The sequence below is a fragment of the Hemiscyllium ocellatum genome, chromosome 26 (assembly GCF_020745735.1).
Source record: "Hemiscyllium ocellatum isolate sHemOce1 chromosome 26, sHemOce1.pat.X.cur, whole genome shotgun sequence".
Taxonomy (NCBI): Eukaryota; Metazoa; Chordata; class Chondrichthyes; order Orectolobiformes; family Hemiscylliidae; genus Hemiscyllium; species Hemiscyllium ocellatum.
Window position 1 is genome coordinate 15,479,943 of NC_083426.1, and position 25,138 is coordinate 15,505,080.

The 25,138-nt window shown below is 43.0% G+C and overlaps 1 protein-coding gene across 1 annotated transcript; it reads left to right on the forward strand.

Moving 5' to 3' along the window:
- Positions 1-24,567, forward strand: bysl (bystin-like). Its single transcript, XM_060845084.1, has 7 exons — positions 1-417; positions 5,198-5,363; positions 6,837-6,975; positions 10,196-10,329; positions 21,333-21,493; positions 23,381-23,483; positions 24,144-24,567. Exons 1-7 carry the CDS (start codon positions 159-161, stop codon positions 24,484-24,486), a joined length of 1,305 nt encoding a protein of 434 aa, XP_060701067.1. The 5' UTR covers positions 1-158; the 3' UTR covers positions 24,487-24,567.
- The last annotated feature ends 571 nt before the right edge of the window (positions 24,568-25,138 follow it).

The window sequence follows — 25,138 nt, forward strand, 5'->3', positions numbered from 1 at the left end:
GCTGTGCTGGCCACGTGGGTCGGGTAGACGTGCTCGGCGTTTCATGATCTGCTGTTAGTTTTCCCCCCGGGATCTGGGAGAAGAGGGGCACGATTCCGTTTTCGTTTTAACGTGTCCGAGGTGGGGGCGGGAGTCGGTGCTTCAATTTCGGTCGGGAAATGCCGAAAACGAAGGCGGCGAAAGGCAGGCTGAAGGAGTCCAGGGGCCTGGCCTTGGCCGATCAGATCCTGCAGGAAGATGCTGTCAAACCGATCAGCCGCATCAAGAAGCGGGGCCGGGGGGACGAGGAGGCCGACGATGAGTACGTGGACGAGAGACTGTCCCGTAAGATCCTGGAGCAGGCCAGGATTCAGCAGGAGGAGCTGGAGTCAGAGCATGGAGTCGGCAAGAGGAAGAGACCCCAAACCACGATCCTGGGTAGGTCTGACTGCACTGTCCGGCGCGGGGGAAAGCGGGTGTTGGGGGTCTCCGAGTATAGAATTGCGACCGGTTTTAGTGTTAAATCTGCATCACCCAATTGTGAAAAATAGTTAATGTTTACCAGGATAAACAACTGTTGGAAGATCGTACGATTTTGGAATTCTGTCGAAATTTAAGGGAAGGTTAGATAAGCGCATGAGGAAGAAAGAAATACTACTCAAGTTAGATGAAAATGGTGTGAAGCCTGGACACTAATAGTTAACTGGCTGAAGAGCCTGACTGAAAGTGCTTTAGAAGTGTTCACTTGAAATAGTAGCCCATTTCTGTACAGAAGCTAATAGTCCTACTATTTACAGCATTTCCTGTGTGGTGTAGTACTGTAATTCCAAGACCACAATTGATAAATACAAACTACCTTTTTCTCTGTGGCTTCTAATACCAGTACAGCACAAAAGTGAATATTTAGGTCTGTACTGTCTCTTTTTTTTCAATTAGAAATCCAGTTAGACCCTCTATTGCACTTGCTGTTTTATTGCTGCCAAAAAAAACTATTGATTCCTTTTCGACTGCTCTAATCAAACCTGTATCCATCGCTCCAGTGGATACTGCCTTCCACACATTAACCATTCAGTGTTGGTATTATTGTCCATCGTCAATGCTTCCTTCACCCTTCAGTCTTTGGCAATTTTCTGTTTATGTTCAGTACCCTCTCCAAACTCCTCCTAACTTTTAAAAACCCTGTTCAAGCACCTGTGAAACCTCTTCTCCAAGGAGAACAAACCTGAAGAAAACGTTTGGGACATTTTTAATCAGTTGGGCATCACTGGCTGGCCAGCATTTATACCCTGTCCGTAGTAGCCCTTGGGACTGCGCTGCAGTCCACCTGCTGTGTGTTGGCCACAATGCTGTGAAGGAGGGAATTCTAGGATTTTGACCCAGCAATGGTGAAGGAAAGGCAATATATTTTCCAGTCAGAATGGTGAGTGGCTTGGAGGGGAACTTGAAGTTGGTGGTGTGCCCATATATCTGCTGCCCTTGTTCTTGTGGGGTTTGGAAGGTGATGTCTAAGGATCTTTGGTGAACTTATGCAATGCATCTTGTAGATAGTACACAATTGCTGCTACTGATGATTCCGCCAGTATGACTATGTCACGCTGGGTTGACGAGTCTGTGAGACAGCTCTCCCCATTTTGGCGTCAGTAAGGAAGGTTTTGCAGGGTTGATGGGGCTGTTTCTGTCATTGTCTTTTCCAGTACATCGATTGATGTGTCCGGTTTCATTTCTTTAAGACTTGTTAGGAATTATTACAACTGAATGGCTTGGTAATGTCGAGGGTGTGGTGCTGGAAAAGCACAGCAGGTCAAGCAGCATCCGAGGAGCAGGAGAATCAATGTTTCGGACATCAGCTCTTCATCAGAAATGGCTTGCTTGGCCATTTCAGAGGGCAGTTGATAGTCAACCATGTTGCAGTGAGTCTGGAGCCACATGTAGGCCAGATCAGGTGCGATCAGTAGATTTCCTTTCCTGAAGGACGTTAGTGAACCACAGGGTTTATATGACAATCAACAATGATTTCATAGTCATCTGCAGATTCTTAATTCCAGATTTTCAAAAAACAAAATTCTGCCATAGCAGAACCCAGATCCCCAGAAAGTTACCTAATGAGTTTTCTCTCTCTGTAGGTGCTGCCAGACTTGTGGAGTTTTTAAGTGAAGAGGAAGATCCTCCAAGTAGTAATTGTATATCTACTAAACATTTGAATATTTAGAATATTAAGGGACATAGGAACAGGAGCAGACTAATCAGCATGTTGAGCCTCCTCTAGATTCAAAATGACTACGGCTATTCATCTAATTCAATGCCTTTTTCCCCACACTATCTCCACTATCCCAGGATTTCAGGAACTGGTGAAATTTCAATGTGCCGTCTCTTTGGCAGTGATATCTTCTGTAAGACAAGAGGACCAAAACTGCACATGCTATTCTGGGTGCTGTCAAACCAAAGATCTGTATTATTGAAGCAAGACTTCATTATTCCTGTCCTCGCATCTTCTTAACGTGGGGAAAGGCTAATATACCATTAGCCTTTCTAATTGCCTGCTGCATGGGATTTTCTAGTACGATCAGAAAATGGTAACAAGGTATAGCCGCTCTAATGGAAAGGAATGAGGGAAAAAGTAGTTAAGATTTGGATGGAAATTGTTATAGAGTCATAGAGATGTACAGCATGGAAACAGACCCTTCGGTCCATCCTGTCCATGCCGACCAGATATCCCAATCCAATCTAGTCCCACCTGCCAGCACCCAGCCCATATCCCTCCAAACCCTTCCTATTCATATACTCCTCCAAATGCCTCTTAAATGTTGCAATTGTACCAGCCTCCGTCACTCCAGGGAAAACAGCCCCAGCCTGTTCAGTCTCTCCCTTCAGCTCAGATCCTCCAACCCTGGCAACATCCTTGTAAAAAATCTGATCATTTCTTTTTAGTTTGTTATCAGTAAGTTGTACACCTAACTTGAAGTGGATTGCTTCTGTGTACAGTTTCTTTAGATTTTGGGACTTCAGATTATTTTCTCTTTTCCCCAGGAATTTGGAAAGAAATGTTTTCAATGTGGGGCTTTAAAGCAAAACATAATCGCATTGTTTTAAAGTATGAAAGCAAAAAGCAATTAAAATATTTACAAGTTAGGCATTGAAATTGGTCCCAAAACAAACAATCTGTTATCTTATCTTGGTAGTTGCTAAACATTACTCAACTATTGTGTTGGAAAATCTCTGATCCTGGACCCTGCTCACCAATTGTAAAAATGTGGACCAAAATGAGGGTACAAACAAAAAGTTACTGAGGTATGTTTTCATGCAAACGCTGAAGGTAGAGCAAAGAGATTGCAATTTGATTTTTTTATCAAGGAAGATGTGGGAAGTGCAGTGTGTTTTTATTTGGCATTCCATGAAGACACATTGTACAGACAAAAGAAAGTCACTACAGACTAACCTGCTGCTCCATATCTTCAGCTTGTTAACCAGCTTCCTCGTTTATATCTGGTCTCATCTTACCAAGTGTTTTCTTGGTCTAACTTTGAGTAGATGTGTGAGGTACATATGTGGACAACAAGGAATCTTATTGTGATATTGTCCTCTGTTTGCTGTTGGGCAAAAACTCCACCAAAGATAGGGCTACTTATAAGTGACCAGTCCTGTTGCGACCTCCAACTATAGCCATCTGTGACATTGCATGTTTCTGATTTCATTTGGAGAAACTGAGAGCAACATTAATGAGTTGATGCACACTGATCTATATATCTTGAAAAATTATATCTTGTGCTGTACATGTGTTGATGTGGTAGAATGCATGTAGATGGTGCATAACCATGTCAGTTGTGGTATAGGTCCTGTGGAATTGTACCCAATCAATACTTAGGTAAATGGGAAGGGAAATCTGCTTTCACTTTCTTAAGTAATGTGAAAGATGGACAATATAATTATCTATAGACCTATTTCCTTGTTGTTTTTCAATATTTTAAATTAACTATATTTCTTTGTGCATCATTTCAGATGAACAGGATTTCAGAGCACAAGTTGAGCGTTTTGATACTCAAAGCTGCTAACCTCCCATTCCTTTATGACTGTAACATTACTTCAGTAGTCCTCAGGTCTTTGATTTATTTAGGGGTATTGGCTGAATTTATTTGCCTGTCTCTAAGACCTAGTAGAATTGCTCACTGTGAATGCACGCAATTCTTGTTTGGGGAGTATTGTATCACTCTGGATACAGGGCACGATTTTGGTAAATGCAAAGTCTTGAAATTTACACCTGATATTTCACCAGTTTTCAGGTAATCTTCTCAGATCAATATTGCTAAAAGCCCTTTTGTAGGAAGGATAGAGACCATTAGTGTGTTTTCTAATGCAGAGTTGAATGCCCAAGATCGATAAATGGGGAGAAACTATTCCCAGCTGGCAGAAGAGTGAGGAACTCAAAAGTGCCCGTTATTAAGGTGACTGCAGAAGAACCAAAGGAGACATGAGGAAAATCCTTTTTTAGCACAATGACTACTTATGATCTGGACTGCACAGCCTGCGAGCATGGTGGAAGCTGATTCAATAGAGGTTTCAGTTGGGAATTGAATAAGCATCCGAAGAGAGAGAATTTGCAGAACGACCGTGAGAGGACTGAGCAGTGGAATTAACTGAACTGCTTTTTAGAGGTCCAGGACTGGTATAACTGTTCAGTGCCCTCTGATTTCATAGTAACCATTGATTGATTCTATCTACATTTATTGCCAATATTATCCAGAGCTGGAAATCTGGAAAAAGAGAAGGAACACTGCTTTTAGTGAACATTAAATGAAGGGTTATATAGGGAGGTTGAAGGGATCAGGCACATAGGCTGGTGTGTCATACTCAATGTAGGTTACGGTAACAAAACACATATTTATTGCACTGAAAAGGCTCAAATCTGTATGCATTAAATGTAGAAAATTATCATCTTAGCTTGTTGATCCTCTATATTGTCTTATCAATTTTTGATTTGGAGGTGCCTGTGTTGAACTGGTGTGAACAAAGTCAATTATTAATTTGCAGCCTTCTACAAGGAATTCTTGGACCCCTTTAGAAGTTTGGGTCAAAAGGGTAATGCGAGAGGTGACCTTCATTAAAAGCTGTTGGAAGTAATACCAAGGGAATGAAAGTTTTTTGAAGCATAACTGTCAAAGTTGGAGGAAGAGGACACCTGTCCCCCATACTTGTTTTTATGAAATGTATTTTGATTATGTAGGCGCAAGTTTGAAGGGAAGAGGTTCTGACTCCGATTCGGATGATGAATGGCCTGCACTGGACCAAGCTGCAGCAATGGTGAAGGAAGACTATTGTAAGGAGGTCATTGTGAATCCTGAGGATGAAAAAGCAATTGATATGTTCATGAGCAAAAATCCACCATTGAGGTAATGTTGAAAAAATACTTTTCGTATTTATATGGAAATGGCTGCCTCAGTAGAAAACACAATATTTTCTACTCTGAGCGTGCTCCATTCTTGAGCTCCTATTGCCACCCACTTTTTTTTTTAATTCCAGTTTTGGACTGGAATATTAAATATTGTCAAGTTGGACTTTTCCCACCAATGGGGAGGGCATTGGTGGGGCCAGCCTATGGTGTCTGCTGCTGTGGAGAGTGGCTTTAATGGTTGCCAGAGAGAGCTGTGAGTGTTTTTTCAAATCTGAAGTTGTAAGAATGGAGAGTGATTGAGATATACAGCATGAATCCAGACCCTTCGGTCCAACTCATCCATGCCGATCAGATATCCTGAATTGGTCTAATCCTGTTTACCGGCATTTGGCCCTAGTCCTCTAAACACCACAGCGGCTATGTTTGTAATGCACAGCATTGCTATTTGAAAAGATATGTGTATTAATTACATATGTTTTGAACATCCTTACATGACAAAAGGAGACTTGCAGAAAATGTCTGGTCAAATTGGTATATTTAATCAATTCCACCATCTCATGCACCCCACCGTTCCAGAGATCCTGTCTTGGGTGCAAGTCCAATTGCGATTGCCGGCAGGTGATTATCTCTGGTGGGTGCAGATTAGGGTGAACGTCACAGCTGATAATTATTTTCTCAGCGAATGCGTTTCTGTACAGTTTCAAGTTGCGGTATCTACGCAGTGGTCAGGAACAGGAGCTCACAGGGAAAATTCAATATCTTTGAGCCCCCTCAGCTCACTTGCTGACTTCAGTATATTGGCATCTAGGTTAATGGAAAAGCGCAGCAGGTCAGGCAGCATCCAAGGAACAGGAGATTCGACGTTTTGGGCATAAGCCCTTCTTCAGGAATGCCTGAAACGTCGAATCTCCTGTTCCTTGGATGCTGCCTGACCTGCCGCGCTTTTCCAGCAACACATTTTCAGCTCTGATCTCCAGCATCAGCAGTCCTCACTTTCTCCATCTAGGGTAATGTCCCAGTGCAGCCTTTGCAGATTGAAAAGTCCGTCACAGGACAAGGATTAAATCTGTGCTTTTATGTATATTTGTGCCCAGGGTGACCTGGACGATGAATATATCCGCAGAATCGGTATGAGTGAGGGTTAGCTGTTCTTAGTGATGTTATAACGCTCTTGAATCCTCCAATGCCATGTTCCAAAAGATATTTTCAAATCAGTCTGTTCAGGGATGATATGATATAACTCTGGAGTAGATGGGTCTTGAACCTGAGCTTTTTTTGCTCAGAGATAGGGACATTTCATTGTGTCACAAGAGTCCCTTACTACGTTCCTTTATGTTGTCAGTAATTGTAGAGTTAAATGTCAAATAATGATCTACCTTCAAATGTGTGGGCTCAAAATTTATTAGATGTACAAGTATTTTGGCTGCACACGTGCGCACTGGTCAATTAACTTGCTTGTTTTTCACTGAAGGCGTACTCTTGCCGACATTATCATGGAGAAGATCACAGAGAAGCAAACGGAAGTGGAGACAGTCATGTCTGAATTCTCTGGCCGACCTATGCCTCAGCTCGACCCCAGAGTCCTAGATGTTTATAAAGGAGTTCGTGAGGTAAACTGTGCCAAGTCCATTGTAAACTATATATCATTGACCAAAGTGTTCATTGTACTGGATGCAGTTGAAATAATTTGCTATATCCAGCTTTGCCAGTAGAAGGAGTGCAATGTGGCAAGTGAGACAATTGGATAGAATGACTAACACTGCTTCCACTTCCTTAATGTAGGGATGTTCAAAACTCAAGGGCATGGGTTTAAGGTTGGGGTGGGGGAGAAGAGAGGAGATTTAAAAGCAACCTGAGGGACAACCTTTTCAAACTGAGGCTGGTGTGTGTATGGAACAAGTGGCCAGATGAAGTGGTAGATGAGGGTACAATTACAATATTTATAAGACATTTGGACAAGTACATGGAGAGGAAAAGGTTAGAGCAATGCAGGCAAATGGGACTAGTTCAGTTTACAAAACCAGGTTAGCATGGACAGTTTGGGCTGAAAGGCCTGTTTCCTTGCTGTATACCTCTATGACGCAATGTTGACCAATACAGCATAAGCGACTTTGTGCAAAGCACATCTTGAGCATCCTGATTTCTGCGGTGGAAGCATTTTCTCTCGGTAAAGCCAATTGTTAGTTAATGAAGCATTTCCAATAAGGCAGGACCTCAAAAAAAAAACCCCACCCTCAACTAAAATCCTGTCCTCCCCATTGAAACATGTTCCACACCCTAATAAACTGGTGCCAGCCATACCTCTTAGTAGTCCACTACCTGGTTGACGGCAAACTTAGCCAACTGCAACCTGGGGGAAATAGCCTAGCAGTTAGGTCTCAGCTTTCCTCCACCATGGAAAATCTGGACGCTCCTCAACTACTTGGGGACACACCAAGGAAATGTGGCCCCGTGCTCCACAAGTGGAATGAGGGACAGCTCAAATTGTGACTGTGGCGGTCCCGGTCTGCCCGTTGCCCACATAGGCAACTCCTGCCCTGAGAGAAAATCCTTGTGCTATCCCAGTAATTCATGCTGTGTCATTGTTACGGTTTGTCATCGAACTCCCCATCCTAACAGCACATACCTATATCTCAAGGATTGCAGCACTTGAAGAATGCTCACCCCGTCGTCTTGCCATAGAATTCCAAAAGCATGGAAGCAGGCCATTCAGCCCATTGAGTGCAGGCTGCCCTCCGAAGAGGATCCACCCACCTAACCCTACTTCTGTGGCCCTGCATTTCCCATGGCCCATTCACCTAACCTGCACACCTTTGGACTATGGGAGGAAACCAGAACACCTGGAGGAAACCCACGCAGACATGGGGAGAATGTGCAAACTTCACACACACACGCACAGTTGCCTGAGGGCTGAAATTGAACTTGGGTTCCTGGCACTAGGAGGCAGCAGTGCGAACCACTGAGCCACCGTGCCACCCTTCTCCAGGGCAATTAGAACTGGGCAATAAATGCTGGTCCAGTCAGCAACACAGAGGAACTTTGATTATTCAGTTAATCGAATGCTGGATAACATAGTTTACCTAAGCATTGGGACCTTGCAATCTTGCCAGATAATCCAATATTCAGATAATCGAATGCTGGATAATCGAGGTTCCTCTGTACTCGTATCCTATTAATGTCTTTTTTTAAAAAAGTTTTCACAATGCAGCATATTTCTTTCTTTTGTTAAAAGCTAAACTTATTTTCTTGCCTCTCCCCCCTAGCCCTAACCCTATCACCAACTCCCCAGCTGAGAAATCTTGTAGATTATTTATCTAAAAATCAGTTTTTCTGAGAGAGATTAATTTTACTTCCCACTGATGCCCCTCCCCCAAAATTTGTGGATGGGAGCTCTGAACTGTAAAGAGTTTACCCTCCAGTCTGACTCTGTCACAGTGTAATATGAAAGTGTTATGAATGTTACTACATCCATTTCTGCAACTCCATCACCAGGAACCCCCAGTCCTCGGATTCTGACCATTTTCGTTCATTGACTAGGCCCCATCCCATGGAATTTCCCCTCTAAACGTTCTGTCCCTCCATTCTCAGACTAGTATTTAAAAGTCCGCATTCTGACTTGAGCATTTAGTCTCCCACCCTTGGTTGTGGAGACACAGCTATCTGTGGTACAGGTGGAGCCTAAATTGGAACTTGAACGTGTTCAGTTTTTTTTTGCTGTGCTTTTTTTCATCTTACACCTTTAGATACAAAGCCAAAGAAACAATGAATTTGATATCTACTTAATTAAACTGAATAAGTAACAATTATCTGTCATTTATACTTTGGAGGGCTGTCTGCTCACTCATTGCTTGCGTTTCAATCCTGAACCATTTCCTTCGCAGTCTTCTGTCTGCGGTACTGTGTAATTCTGTATTATGGTTTCTTTATTGAATTCGAAATTTGAAGATTTAAGATGTGATCTCATGTTCTTATTTCTGAGAGGCTTGACTTCATGTTTCTTTGAATTGAGCTGCGTTTTCCACTCATTACTCTATTTTCTTCTTGTAGTCATTCACAGTCTGTTACTTATCATTTCCTCCAACCTAAAATTAGTTTCACCTGGAATTTTTTATATTGTTATTATTGATAATCCTTTAAATCCTATTTGCATATCAAACATTTCCAGTCCAAAATGTTTGCTTTTACCCCATAAAATTAGAAAAATGTTTGAAAGGAACCTTTGTGCAATTGCCCAATCTTAAAAAAACGTTTAAAGTTAAAAGGTGGATTTTTAAAAATCCTTTTCCATTCGAGAGATGTCAACATTGTTGGCTCGGCCAGCATTTATTGCACATCTCTGATTGCCCTTGAGGACTTGAAATTGCTTTGTAGTGTGTTGGTATGTATTCTTTAAATAGATTAGCCTACTAATTATTCCTAACTATCTGCCCCACACACTGATCCTATGTAGCAAGCATTGTGAACTGCTCCCATTTTGTAACTGAGTTTGTCATCTGTACAAATAATTGATGGCTTCCTCTTCCTTCGCCTTCTCCTGTCATTTATTTCCAGGGAAAAGGTCTGGGGAGTATGTGCTTCATAACCCATTTTGGGAAAAGACGTTAGGCATGTGTCAATTGTGCCCAATTGAAACACAGTCCCTTTTTTTTTCGTTAAACCATTGACAACTGGGATCTCCTTTCTGAGCTAGGTCCAATGTCCTTTGTAGGTGCATGAATTTTTCCACAACTATTATTCATTGAAACAAGTCTGTTCTCAACATTTAAAGCTGAAATGATACAGTAATGGTTTAACAAAAATGGTTAAATTTTGCATCTTGATTTCCAAAAGGTATTGTGCAAGTACAGGAGTGGGAAACTCCCCAAAGCCTTTAAGATTATCCCAGCATTGTCAAACTGGGAACAGATTTTGTACATCACTGAACCAGAAAGCTGGACAGCAGCAGCTATGTATCAGGCAACAAGGTAAGTGGGACCTGAACTGTTACCCTTTGAGTCCAAAATGTCTCTTCTCTGAGCTGCTTGCAGTACACTTTTATCCTTTTTTGAATAAGGAGACCAATATTGCACACACTACTCCTAGATATGGTCTTGCCTCATTCCTCGTATAACTGAAGCATAACCTCCCTACTTTTATCTTTAATTCCCCCAAACAGCAGTAGTGCATATTTCTCCCCAGCACCCACGTGGTGTGTGTGTGTAGGTGTAGGGCACAGTGAACATGCAGTGCAGAAATCTTCATTTGTAGTCTACACCAGGAAGAAAAACACCCGAGTGGCAAGCAGTGCCTTCTTCTGTGGCAATGCCTACGTGATTGAAAAAGTGAAGGGGAGGTGAGCGAAATAGAATTGTCGGGGGTGATAAAACACTCCACACCCCATGGTGCCCAATTCGCCCTGAAAACCTGGAAGGTATTGAAAGACACTGCGTGCTTCTTCTTTAAGGACACCCAGGCTTGAATGTAACCATGGAAGAGGGGTAGGCAATCGGCCATAACAACTCCCACCACGGCCCGCTGCCTGGACCTGTTTAGGGCCAGCCTGGCCAGGCCCAGGAGCAGACCCTCTAACCTGCCCTCCCCTCTCTGCACCAGGTACCCAAAGATTAGCAGTGTGGGGCTGAAGTGCAACCAACAACATAAAAGAAGATCCTTAAGAAAATTAAAAAGGGACTGCAGTTGCCCATTCCCATATATACATGGTCCACAGATTCCACAGCACCACAGAACAAGCAGTTGGGCTCGGAGTCTGTGAACCACCGCAATCTGTGGTTGCAGGGGACTGACAATAGACAGTAGACAATAGATGCAGGAGTAGGCCATTCTGCCCTTTGAGCCAGCACCACCATTCATTATGATCATGGCTGATCATCCTCAATCAATATCCTGTTCCTGCCTTATCTCCATAACCCTTGATTCCACTTTCCTTAAGAGCTCTATCCAACTTTTTCTTGAAAGTATCCAGAGACTTGGCCTCCCCAGCCTTCTGAGGCAGAGCATTTCATACAGCCACCACTCTCTGGGTGAAGTAGTTTCTCCTCAACTCTGTTCTAAGTGGCCTACCCCGTATTATTAAGCTGTGTCCTCTGTTTTGGGACTCGCCCTTCAGCGGAAACATGTTTCCTGCCTCCAGAGTGTCCAATCCTTTAATAATCTTATATATCTCAATCAGATCCTCTTAGTCTTCTAAACTCAAGCGTATACAAGCCTAGTTGCTCCAATCTTTCAGTGTAAGATAGTCCCGCCATTCCGGGAATTGACCTTGTGAACCTCCGCTGCACTCCCTCAATAGCCAGAATGTTTTTCCTCAAATTTGGAGACCAAAACTGCGCACGATATTCCAGGTGCAGTCTCACCAGGGCCCTGTACAGCTGCAGAAGGACCTCTTTGCTTCTATACTCAATTCCTCTTGTTATGAAGGCCAGCATGTTCTTAGCTTTCTTCACTGCCTGCTGTAACTGCATGCTTGCTTTCATTGACTGATGTACAAGAACACCCCAGATCACGTTATACTGCCCCTTTACCTAACTTAACTCCATTTAGGTAGAATCTGCCTTCCGGTTCTTGCCGGACAACCACACATTTATCCACATTAAACTGCATCTGCCATGCATCCGTCCACTCACCTAGCCTATACAGGTCACCCTGTATTCTCCTAATATCCTCCTCACATTACACCCTGCCACCCAGCTTTGTGTCATCGGCAAATTTGCTAATATTACTTTTAATACCTTCATCTATATCATTAATGTACATTGTAAAAAGCTGCAATCCCAGCACTGATCCCTGCAGCACACCACTGGTCACCGCCTTCCATTCCAAAAGGGAGCCGTTTTGTTTCACTACTCTTTGTTTCCTGTCAGCCAACCAATTTTCAATCCATGTCAGTATTTTGTCCCTAATACAATGTGCCCTAATTTTGCTCACGAACCTGTGTTCAACCCCTCCACCTCAGATCCCCGAGTGAAGGACGGAGGACTCCTGCCTAGAGAGCCCTCCACTGGGGATCCCTGACACCAGGTAGACTCCTGTCTTTAATTCCCTCACAATAATAACATTCCATTAACTTATCTAAATACGTGTTCCTGCGTCCTAACCCTTTTGCAATTCATACACTAGGGCACACATCCAAATTATGTCTCAGTGAAATATCTCACTACTTAGAGTGCTTCTTTCTTTATTCTTCCAGTCAAAACGAACATTTTCATATTTTTCCTCAGTTGCCAGTGTTTTAGCCACTCATTTAACTTATCTTTTATAACCTCCTTATGTACTCTTCATATTTTACTTTCATAACTGTCATTGTTATGACTGTAGTCTTTTTATCCAAGACATTTATATGAACAACAGACAGTCAAGGTTCTGGCAATATGTACCGAATGGTGTGCCAAAATCTGAAGAGGAACTGTCTATGCCTACTGTTCTCTTTTGGACAACTGTTCTTATAGGTCACCTGAGGTGTGAGGACCCTCTGTTTAAACCACCACCAGGCATTTCTCTCTTATGAGAGAACAGTTGTTATGGGGAAAATCACCAGTGTCTGAGTCAGAGTTGGGGTTCAATGACCCCCTCAGGCGACTCATTGTGTGGAGTTTGCACGTTCCCCCCCATGACTGTGTGGGTTTCCTCTGGGTGCTCCGGTTTCCTCCCACAGTCCAAAGATGGGCGGGTCAGGTGAATTGGCCAAGCTAAATTGCCCGTAGTGTTAGGTGAAGGGGTAAGTGTAGGGGTATGGGTGGGTTGCGCTTCGGCGGGTCGGTGTGGACTTGTTGGGCTGAAGAGCCTGTTTCCACACTGTAAGTAATCTAATCTAATCCATGTCCGAGTTTATTGCACTAGGAATTACTGAAGCTCCGGGGAGAGAGAGACACCAAGAGCACAGTGGTCAGTTGTGAGTCTTCTCTCGACCCGGAGCACATGTCAAGACACTTTGATACATCTTGTGATACAATAGGTCAGTGGTGAGGTTATTGTCTTTGTAAGATGGTTTGTTTATGGTGATCATTGCAGAATATTAGTTTCAATACAGCCATTGTCAATTGCAGCGCAACCTTTGTTAATTTCGGTGCAGATATTGTCAGTTTTAATGTCTGCATGGAAATCCATTGCTCTCGTAAAGGGTGCTAATTGCTCTTCCTGAGAAGGATGATTACTGCAGCCGTGGCTATTAGCACTCTGTATTGAGTCTGTATCAAGTTGTTAGCATTTCTATCAAAAGTGTTGGCTGGACCCAGACACTTCAGCGGGCAGTGTACATTACTCGTGTATTCTCTCCCCCACCTGCCTTAAACTAATCAACTAGGTTGTGAGTGCATTGTGCTGACATTCTGGTGGCCCCAGGCAGTGTCTGTATTTGCTCTGCTGTCTCTCTCCATCTTGTGTGTCTGTGTTTAATGTCACTCTGCCCATCTCCCACTTCAAAACCCTATGGCCTGTAGCCATAGACAAAGACTGTAACCATAAGACAAAGAAGCTGAATTAGGCCGTTTGGCTCATTGAGTCTGCTCTGCCTTTGATCATGACTAATATATTTTCTCAACCCCATTCTTCTGCCTTCTTCCTGTAACCCTTGATTCCCTTATCAAATAAGAACCTATCTATCTTTGTCTTAAATATACACAATGACTTGGCCCCCCCTCCTTGACTTTGCAGCAATAAATTCCACAGATTAACTACTCTCTGGCTGCAGAATCCCTTCTTCTCCCAGTTCTAAAGGTCGTCCCTTAATCCTGAGAGCTGTGCTCTCGAGTCCTAGACTCCCTTACTAGTGGAAACATCCACTCTGTGTTCACCCAATCCAGGCCCCTTATATTTTCTAAGTTTCAGCAGATCCCCACTCATCCTTCAAATCTCCATCAGGTACAGACCCAGAGACCTCACCCTACCTTCTCATATGACAAAACCTTCATCCTTAGCATCGGTTCTATAAACCTCCTCTGGACCCGGCCCAACACCAATGCATCTTTTCTTCGATATGGGGCCCAGAGCTGATCACAATATTCCAGATATGGTCTGACCAGAGTCTTATATAGCTTCAGCAGTATATCCGTACTCTTATATTCTGGCTTTATTGAAATGAATGCTGACGTTGCATTTGCCTTCTAAATTGCCCATTGAAACTGCATGTTAAGCTTAAAGAAAATCCTGAACTAGGACTCCAAGTCCCTTTTGTGCTTCAAATTTCCAAAGCCTTTCATCCTTTAGAAAATTGCCTATCTCTATTCTTCCTACCAAAGTGCATTATTTCACACATTCATACATCATATTCAATCTGTTACTTCTTTTTTCTAGTCTTCTAGTCAGTCCAAGTCATTCTGCAGCCTCCCCCTTCCTCAACACTACCTGTCCCTCCACCTATCTTTGTGTCACCTGCAAGCTCAGCAACAATGCCCTCCATTCCTTTGTCCAGATCGTTAATATACAACGTCAATAGTTGTGTTTCAAACACAAACAAGAGCCACCTGCTACCATCCAGAAAAATACCCCTTTGTCCCCACTTTGTCTACTGCCAGTCAGCCAATCCTCTATCCATTGCCAATGGGCGGCACGGTGGCACAGTGGTTAGCACTGCTGCCTCACAGCGCCTGTAGACCCGGGTTCAATTCCCGACTCAGGCGACTGACTGTGTGGAGTTTGCACGTTCTCCCCGTGTCTGCGTGGGTTTCCTCCGGGTGCTCCGGTTTCCTCCCACAGTCACAAAGATGTGCGGGTCAGGTGAATTGGCCAAGCTAAATTGCCCGTAGTGTTAGGTAAGGGGTAAATGTAGAGGAATGGGTGGGTTGCGCTTCGGCGGGTCGGTGTGGACTTGTTGGGCCGAAGGGCCTGTTTCCACACTGTAAGTCTAATCTAAAAAAAATCTTGCCCCTAACACCATGGGCTCTTATCCTGTATATGCTCCTGTGTGGCATCTTGTTAGAAGCCTTCAGAAAATCCAAAAAGATCCTGTCCACTTGCTGTCTTGCTTGTTACCTACTTAAAGAATTCTAACAGATTTGTCAGGCATGATCTCCCCTTGATGAAGTCATGCTGACTCCACCCTATTTTACCATACACTTCCAAGTACTCCACAATCTCATCCTTAATAATGGACTTTTAACATTTTATCAACAACTGAGTCAAGCTAACTGGCCTATTGTTTCCTGTCTTCTGCCTCCTTCCCTTCTTAAATAGGGATGTTACATTAGTCATTTTCTAATCCTCCCTGACTCCAGTGATTCTGAAAGGTTACCATCAATGCCTCTACAAACTCCTCAGCTATTACCTTCAGAACTCTGGGATGTAGTCTATCTGGTCTGGGTGATTCAGACCAATCAACTTCCCCAGCACCTTCTCCTTAGTGATGGCCACTACACTCACCTCTGCCCCATGACCCTGTTGAAGTTCTGGTATGCTGCTGGTGTAAGGTTAACCTGTGTCATTTCTTTGTTCCTCATTACTACTTCTCCAGTCTCATTTTCCAGTGGTCCATTGTCCACGCTTGCTTCTCTTTTGTTTTTTGGATATGTTCGAAAGAATCCTCTTGCAGTTTTCTCTTATTACTAGCTAGCATACCCTCATATTTCATCTCCTGCCCCTTTATTGCTTTTTTTGGTTTTTTTTATCGTCTGGCTTCCCCCTAATCGTCACCACATTCTCACATGAACAGCGATAAGCGTGAGGTGATGAACTTTGGAAGAAGAAACAAGATGAGGGGGTATTTAATGATGACAGGATACTGTGGGCGTAATTATTCGGAGATCCCTGAAGCCGGCAGAGCATGTGAATAGGAGAATTAAGGCGTGTGGGACACTTGTTTTCGTCTGTCATTGCATAGAATACAAGAGTAAGGAGGTAATGTTGGAGTTGTACAGAGTGTTGGTTAGGCCACAGCTGGGGTACAGTGTGTGATTCCGGTCACCTCACTACAATAAGGATGTGATAGCAGTGGAAGAGCTACAGAGGAGGTTCGAGTTGAAGAGTGTTGTGCTGGAAAAGCACACCTGGTCAGGCAGCATTAACATCAAGCCCTGATGAAGGGCTTATTCCTGAAACATCGATTCTCCTGCTCCTCGGATGCTGCCTGACCGGCTGTGCTTTGCCAGCACCACACTCTTCGACTCTGATCTCCAGTATCTGCAGTCCTCACTTTCTCCTACAGAGCAGGTTCACCGGGATATTGTCTGAGATGGAGAAATTGATGTATAAGGAGAGATTAGATAGGCTTGGATTGTTTACTTTAGATCAGTGAAGCCTGAAGGTGGACATGATTGAAGTCTATAGGATTTTGAGTGGTATGGACAGCTTGCATAGAGAGCAGCAATTCCCTTGGTTGAGAGATCAGTCATGAAGGGGCATGGATTTAGGGTAAGGGGCAGGAGATTGAGAGGATTTGAGGAAAAAAAAGAGGGTGGTGGAAATCTGAAATGCGCTGCCTGAGAAGGTTGTGGGGGCTGGAAACCTTACAATGTTTAAAAAAAAAATTTGGATGAGCACTTGAAATATAACATTCAAGGATATGGAATAAATCCAGGAAATTGGGATTAGTGCACATTTAGTGGTAACTATTGTTGGTACAGACATGATGAGCTGAAGGGCTTTTTCTGCACTGTATGACATTGTATGCTTTTGTTTTTGTGTTGTCCCTGACTTCCCTTGACAGCCATCTCTTTGCTTTATCTTAACTTAGTATGTTTCTTCTTCCCTAAGATGAATTTCTGCTGTGCCTCCTGAATTCCCCCAGAAACTCCTGCCAGTGCTGTTCCACTGTCTTCCCTGCTGGAATCCCCTTCCAATGTACTCTGGCTAGCTCCTCCCTTGTACATTTGTAGTTAGTTTTACTCAACTGTAATATCGTTACATCTGATTCTAGCTTCTCCCTCTCAAACTGCAGGGTGAATTCTGTTGTATTATGGTCACTACCTTCTAGGGTTTTTTCCACCATAAACTTACCCTTCACCTTAATCAGATCTGCCTCATTACACATCACTAAATCCAAAATTGCTTGTTCCCTAGTGGGCTTTACCACAAGCTGCTCCAAAAGAAAATCTCTCAGATATTCCACTAATTCTTTTTTTTCTTGAAATCTGTTACTAACCTGAGTTTCCCAGGTCACTTGCTTATAAGTCCTTCATGATTATTGCAATAGTACATTTCCTACAGGCTCTTTCTAACTCCTGATTTGTTGTTTTATCCACATGCTGAATAGGGTGGCACGGTGGCACAGTGGGGGTGGCACGGTGGCACAGTGGTTAGCACTGCTGCCTCACAGCACCAGGGACCTGGGTTCAATTCCCGCCTCAGGCGACTGACTGTGTGGAGTTTGCATGTTCTCCCCGTGTCTGCGTGGGTTTCCTCTGGGTGCTCCGGTTTCCTCCCACAGTCCAAAGATGTGCGGGTCAGGTGAATTGGCCATGCTAAATTGCCCGTAGTGTTAGGTAAGGGGTATATGTAGGGGTACGGGTGGGTTGCGCTTCGGCGGGTCGGTGTGGACTTGTTGGGCCGAAGGGCCTGTTTCCACACTGTAAGTAATCTAATCTAAAAAAACTAATAGGAGGCCTCTAAATAATTCCTATCGGGGTCTGTTTTTCCTTTTGCGGTTCCTCAATTCTATCCATACTAAGCTTTCTGACTCTACTTCACTTATTACTACAGATTTAATTTCATTTCTTACTGACCCTGCCCCCTCTGCCTGCTCTTTCCATGGGGTGTGTATCCTTGGTAATAGAATCATACAGCACAGAAACAGACCCTTCAGTCCAATCTGTCCATGCCGAACATAATCCCAAACTAAACTATTCCCATCTGCCTGCCCGCCAAACCTTTCCTATTTATGTACTTATCCAAATGTCTTTTAAAGTTGTAATTGTACCTGCATTTATCACTTCCTCAAGAAGTTCATTCCAAACGCAAACCACCCTCTGTGTAAAAAGGTTTGCATTTTATGTCTTTTTAAATTATTTCTCCTCTCACCTTAAATAATGTGTACCCACTCTTGAAATCCTCCATCCTAGGGAAAACAAAACTACCATTAACTCCATCAGTGCATCTCATTATTTTATAAACGTCGATCAGGTTGCCTCTCAGCTTTCTACAATGCACTGAAAAAGTCTCAGCTGATCCAGCCTTTCTTTATAACTGAAACCTTCCATACCTGGCAACATCCTTGTAAATCTCTTCTGAGCCCTCTTCAGCTTAATAACTGGGTGACTAGAACTGGACACAGTACTCCAGAAGAGGCCTCACCAATGTCCTGTACAACCTCCACATACCATCCCAACTCCTCTACTCAAAAGACTGAGCAATGAAGGCAAACATGCCAAATGCCTTTTTAACCACCCTGTCTGTATGTGACACAAACTTCAAAGCATTATGTACCTGCACCCCTCGGTCCCACTATTCTACAACACTACCCAAGGCCCTACCATTTATTGGAGAAAGTGAGGATTGCAGATGCTGGAGATCAGAGCTGAAAATGTGTTGCTGGAAAAGCGCAGTAGGTCAGGCAGCATCCAAAGAGCAGGAGAATCGATGTTTTGGGCATGAGTCCTTCTTCAGGAATGAGGAGGGCTCATGCCTGAAACATCGATTCTCCTGCTCTTTGGATACTGCCTGACCTGCTGCGCTTTTCCAGCAACACATTTTCAGCTCTACCATGTATTGTACAAACCCTATTCTTGTTTGTTGAACCAAAATGCAACACTTTGCATTTATCCAGATTGAACTCCATCTGGGTTTTGAGAAGATCTGTAGCTCAGGTTGAGGTTCTGGATGTAAGTTTGCTTGTTGAGTGAGAACTCAGTGAGCAAGCTTACATCCTGTACTCCGTCTGCCATTTTTCAGCCCATTGATCCATTTGTTCAAGATCCCCCCTGTAATCTTAGAAAACCACTGTCTACAAAGCCACCAATTTTGGTGAAAACATGCTCAGCATATCTTCTATATTCTCATCCAAATTGTTTATATAAATGACAAACAAATGACAACCTAGAACTGATCCCTGTGGAACACCACTGGTCACAGGCCTCCAGTCAGAAAAGCGACCCTCCACTATTACTCTCTGTTTTGTTCCCTACAGCCACATCTCCATGATATCCACAATACCGTACATGCCAATTTCAATCTGCCCGACAAGCTCAGTCACTTTGTTTCATGTACTGTGTGCATTTAAGTACAAAGCCCTCAGTCCTGTGCTGAGTGACCCCTTTCTCTTAGTTGCCCCCTTATCTGCTGTGCCTAAGTCTTACCTGACCTGTTCCATACTCTGTATCCAATCACTTGTTCTGGAAACTTTAATAACTGCTGCTGATCCCTGTCCCACTTTAAGCTTTTCCATAATTTTCTAGCTGAAACTGATTCACCTCCCTCACTATTTAGTTTACAGTCCTATCCATCGACCCAACTAAGCAATTTGCTAGGACTCTGGTCCCAGGACAGTTTAGGTAGAGCCCATCCCATTGGAACAGCTCCCTCCTTCTCCAGTACTGGTGCCAATGTCCCATGAATTTGTTTGCTTGAATTCATTTCTAACGAAGCCATTTCACCCTCACAATTGTTTGAGTCTTGAATCTACCTCTTTAATCTTGTTAACTGTGTGTCAATTTGCTCGTGACTCAGATAGTAATCCAGAGATTATTACCTTTTTGTGGCTCTGCTTTTTCATTTAGCCCTTGGCTCATATGCCCTCAAGAACCTCTTTGCTCTTTCTACCTACCTATTTATCTATTAGTTAGTCATTCCTTGCTGTTTTTTATATTCTGTCTCCTGTGTTGGTGCGGTTATCTGTTTTCATTAACTTTGAAACTGTCTTGAATTTTTCTTAACTTTTCTTTCCCCATTTTAACCATAGATGGTGCATCCTCCCCTAGGAATTTTTCTCCCTTAGAAGGCATCTGTTCTGTATATTTTGAATTACCCTCTTAAATATCTACCACAGCATCTCTATTGACTTAACTTTTAACCTAAGTTGTCAGCTTAGTTTGGCAAGCTGTGCTTTCATTCTCTCACAGTGACCCTTAATTAAATTTAAACTGCTAGTCTTAGATCCACTCTTTCCTGTCTTAAACTGACTGAAAATTTAGTCATTTAATGTGTGTGCGCGCGAGCGTGAGTGAGTGAGTGAGTGTGTGTGTGTGTGTAGTCATGGAGATGTACAGGGAGAAAGTGAGGACTGCAGATGCTGGAGATGTACAGCACGGAAACAGACCCTTTGGTCCAATCATCCATGCCGACAAAATATTCCAACCCAATCTAGTCCCACCTGCCAGCACCCGGCCCAAATCCCTCCAAATCCTTCCTATTCATATACCCAGGCGAATGCCTCTTAAATGTTGCAATTGTACCAGCCTCTACCACTTCCTCTGGCAGCTCATTCCATACATGTACCACCCTCTGTGTGAAAAAGTTGCCCCTTAGGTCCCTTTTATATCTTTCCCCTCCCACCCTAAACCTATGCCCTCTAGTTCTGGACTCCCCCACTCCAGGGAAATGACCTTGTCTATTTATCCTATCCACGCCCGTCATATTTTTGTAAACCTCTATAAGGTCGCCCCTCAGCCTCCGACGCTCCAGGGAAAACAGCCCCAACCTATACAACCTCTTCCCTGTAGCTCAAATTTTCCAACCCTGACAACATCCTTGTAAATCTTATCTGAACCCTTTCAAGTTTCACAACATCTTTCCAACAGGAAGGAGACCAGAATTGGTCTTTTATATCTTATCCTTCTCACCCTAAACTTATAGCTGGACTCCCCCAGGGAAAAGATTTTGTCTATTTACCCTATCTGTGATCCTCATAATTTTGTAAATATCTGTAAGGTCACCCCTTAGCTGCTGCCGCTCAGGTATATATCAAATATACTTCAATCATATATATCATAATAAGTAGATATAGAAGAGGAAAATGTTTGTGAGATTTCACTAACTTTGGTTTGAAACAGAAATATCAGTAACATTTTGATGCTTGTCTAACTTGTTCCCCATCAAACTCCTTCAGGATTTTTACTGCCAATCTGAAGGCAAAGATGGCGCAGAGATTCTATAACTTGGTACTTTTGCCTCGAATCAGAGATGATATTGCAGAATACAAACGCCTAAACTTTCATCTTTATTCAGCCTTAAAAAAAGCCCTATTCAAACCTGGAGCTTGGTTTAAAGGTAAGATGGCTTTCTGTGGTAAAGGCAATGAAGTGTGCGAATGTAGGGGTAGGGAAATGGACAAGTTCTGTTTTAACATGAACTAACCCTGTAATCGTTTTCTTACCCATTCGAGATTCACGATTGTAAGAAAGGGTACATTCTATCTGGAAGGTTGCACCTTCGCAGACTAGGGTTGGTTTGTCGTTTTTGTCAACTGCCTTTTTCAGTGACAGGATTTGTATGTAAGTTCCTCGGCCTCCCTAACCCAAAACCCATCCCCCCTCCTTACGCTTGCAGGGGTTTCTCAGCCATAGCTGCTTTAATTGCTGGATTTACCTGTAGGTCCGTATCCATCTTGACCAGTATGGATAGCTAAGGTCGTTTTCCTAGTGTGGGGGAGTCCAAAACTAGAGGGCTTAGGCTTAAGGTGAGAGGGGAAAGATTTAAAAAGGACCTGAGGGGTTTTTCACACAGGGAGTGGTACATGTATGGAACGGGCTGCCAGGGAAGTAGTGGAACCTGGTACAATTATAACATTTAAAAGGTATCTGGAGGGCATATGAATAGAAAGAGTTTAGAGGGATATGGGATATTGACAAATGGGGCTAGGTCGGATTGGGATGTCTGGCTGGCGCAGATGAGTTGGACTGAAGGACCTGTTTCTGTAATGTATGGCTGCATGTGTTACTGGGACTCTAAAGTGGAACTGGAACATGACAAGGTCACACTTCTTTACACTAATTGTGTTGATCAAATAGTAATAAATAAACCCAAGCTGCACTTGGATTCTGCTTGAAGAGATTTTTGAACTGTAGAATGCAGAATTCCCTCCCTAAGGGCATTGTGGGTCAACCCACAGCAGGTGGACTGCAGCGGTTCAAGAAGGCAGCTCACCACCACCTTCTCAAGGGGCAACTATGGGTGGGCAATAAATGTTGACCAGCCAGCGATGTCCACATTCCATAAAATGAAAACATTTTTTAAAATGTCAGGATGAGGTGCTGGTAACTCCAGGCATGTAACTGGTGTTCACAATAAAACAGTACGATTGATATTTAAATGCAGACCTATTTTCCTCTCCTGTGCTGAAAGGACTTACTGTTGCTTTGGTGGACTTTGTCATCATCTGAGTGAAGGCTGGCAGACGACTTTATGAGGGACATCCCATTTTAATTTCTGTCCAGCTGTAACGATTCAAGAAGGTTGTTTATCACCACCACTAAATGGAGGACAGTTGGGATGTGTAATAAATGCTTGCCTAAGCCAGTATGCCCATGATCTGTGAAGGAATTTACTTTACAAATCAATCAGTTAAGACCACGAGGTGTTCACATAAATGCATTCCCCTCCACGCTGATTGTTGACACAGCTATGCTTACTTTTATGGTCCCAGCTATTCGAATTTAGTATCAATGAAAAATTGCAGCTTAAGGCAACGATAATGAGGACATGTACTTGGAAAGTCTGATCCTAGTAGTTACTGAGAGCACTAAAAAATTTGGAGAAAACGTTTAAGAATACTAATGATAAGTGTCCCATGTGTGTTCTTTGGATATATTGTGTCTTTTCATTCCTAGTAATAAGTAGATTTTTGTTACAAAACCAAAATTACTGCAGATGCCTGGGAATCTGAAATGAAAATGGAAGTTGCATTTCTCTGGAAGCATCTGTGGAGAGAGAAACAGAGTTAATATAGTGGGTTTATCATTTGTGTTTTGTTACTGTTCTGGTGAAAGATCATTAATCCTGCATATTTCAAGCAATTTTTTGTTTTATTTCAGTGAATATTGAACATGTTAATTTGTATGAGAGAGACTGGGGAATGATGCCTAATTTGCAAGAAGGCAAGAATACATGCTTGGTTGCAATTTTTTAATTAACGTTTTCCCCCTCTGCATTCCCCAGGTATTCTACTTCCCTTGTGTGAATCTGGCACATGCACATTAAGAGAAGCTATCATTATTGGGAGCATTCTGACAAAATGCTCTATTCCAGTTCTGCACACCAGGTAATTGTTGGTTTGCATGTTGTACTTTTATAAGTGGATGGGAGGGAAGGAAAATTTCCACATCAAACTGTTTATTTGGTAATTCATGTGTGAACCACTTCTGGGCATTTTGCTTCTGCTAAAGGTGTTATTTAAATGTAGGCTGATACTCCTTTATGAAATTGTGACACTTACTGGGGATGTAATGTTTTGCACTTTTGGTGACCCAACCTCTCCACTCCCCCAAACACACAAACGTACTTTCTCATACAACCTCCTTGGCTCATTGCCATCCTGCTTTTGAGGTCATCTCTTTGAAGCACTTCGGAACATTTCTGTTAAAGATACTATTCAAATGAAAGTCATTGCTCTCCATAGTGATGAGAGCAGTTCTTCCTTGACTTTGCCTAACTGTTTTAAAATTAATAAATTCCACTTTTCAATGATACATTTCTGGATGGAGAAAAGTAATCAATGGAACGAAAGGTGTATTTTGCTTCCAAGATGATGCATGTTTAATAGTAGAAGTTCAACATTTTTTTCTAAGTTAATTAATCATTCCTCATAAATTTGAGTGATTATTCCAATGGTTTCTATGGTGCTTGAGTTGTTTTTAATAGACTGCAGTTTTGTGATATTGCTATCTCCCTCTCTGTAGTACATTCTGTTTTCTGTTAATAGTGCTGCAATGCTGAAGGTTGCGGAAATGGAATATAATGGAGCAAACAGCATCTTCCTCCGACTGATGATTGACAAGAAGTATGCACTTCCCTTCCGGGTAATCGACGCTTTAGTGTTCCACTTCCTGCAGTTCAGGACTGATCAGCGAATCCTACCTGTACTGTGGCACCAGTGTCTGCTTACCTTTGCTCAGCGGTATAAAGAGGACTTGTCCTCTGAACAGAAAGAGTCCTTGCTGGAACTGCTGCGGATCCACTGCCATGCGCAGATTTCACCCGAGATCCGACGTGAACTGGTCAACTCTAAGTCGAGGGATGTGGAAGTGGGAATGGCAGTGGAGTGATATTTGGTGTCTTGTTTCTTATTGATTATGTGCTCCCGAGTGAATAAATACCCGGAAGTGAAGGGAGATTGATTGACCGGATGATTGGCTTTTGTTTTCTGTCTAATATCGAGCTCTCACTAGGTCAAGGGAACAAATCATTATTTATCTGCGACACATCATTATGAATAATGATTTGTTTTGCACTCATTCCTTTTGCCTTGCTCATTTATTTTAGTTTAACAGAGGGAGTTTTTAAAAAAAATGTATATATTCCTTATGGTTATCAGACTTTGTTTTCTAATGCTCCTGTGAAGCAACTTAGAATTTCTTGTTTGTAGACACTCTGGTGTCTAGCCCAAATGACCATTTTTTTTTAGTATTCACTTGTGGGAGTGGGCATTGCTGGCTGGCTAGCAGTTTTCTATTGCCCATCCCTAGTTGCCCTAGAGAAGTTGGTGGTGAGCAGCCTTCTTAAACCACTGCAGTCCACGTACTGTAGGTTGAATCACAATGCCCTGAGGGCAGGAATTCCAGGATTTTAACCCAGAGACAGTGAAGAAACGATGATATATTTCCAAGTCAGGACGGTGAGTGGCTTGGAGGGGAACTTTGCAGGGGGCGGCCCTTGTCCTCCTAGATGGAAGTAGTTGTGAGTTTGGAAGGTGACCAG

Bases quoted from the DNA above. Each gene is read 5' to 3' on its own strand.
- bysl (XM_060845084.1), top strand. From the start codon at position 159: ATGCCGAAAACGAAGGCGGCGAAAGGCAGGCTGAAGGAGTCCAGGGGC. The intron at 5,364-6,836 runs GTAATGTTGAAA...TTTTCACTGAAG, and splicing joins AGCAAAAATCCACCATTGAG to GCGTACTCTTGCCGACATTA. The intron at 10,330-21,332 runs GTAAGTGGGACC...AAACTCCTTCAG, and splicing joins GCTATGTATCAGGCAACAAG to GATTTTTACTGCCAATCTGA.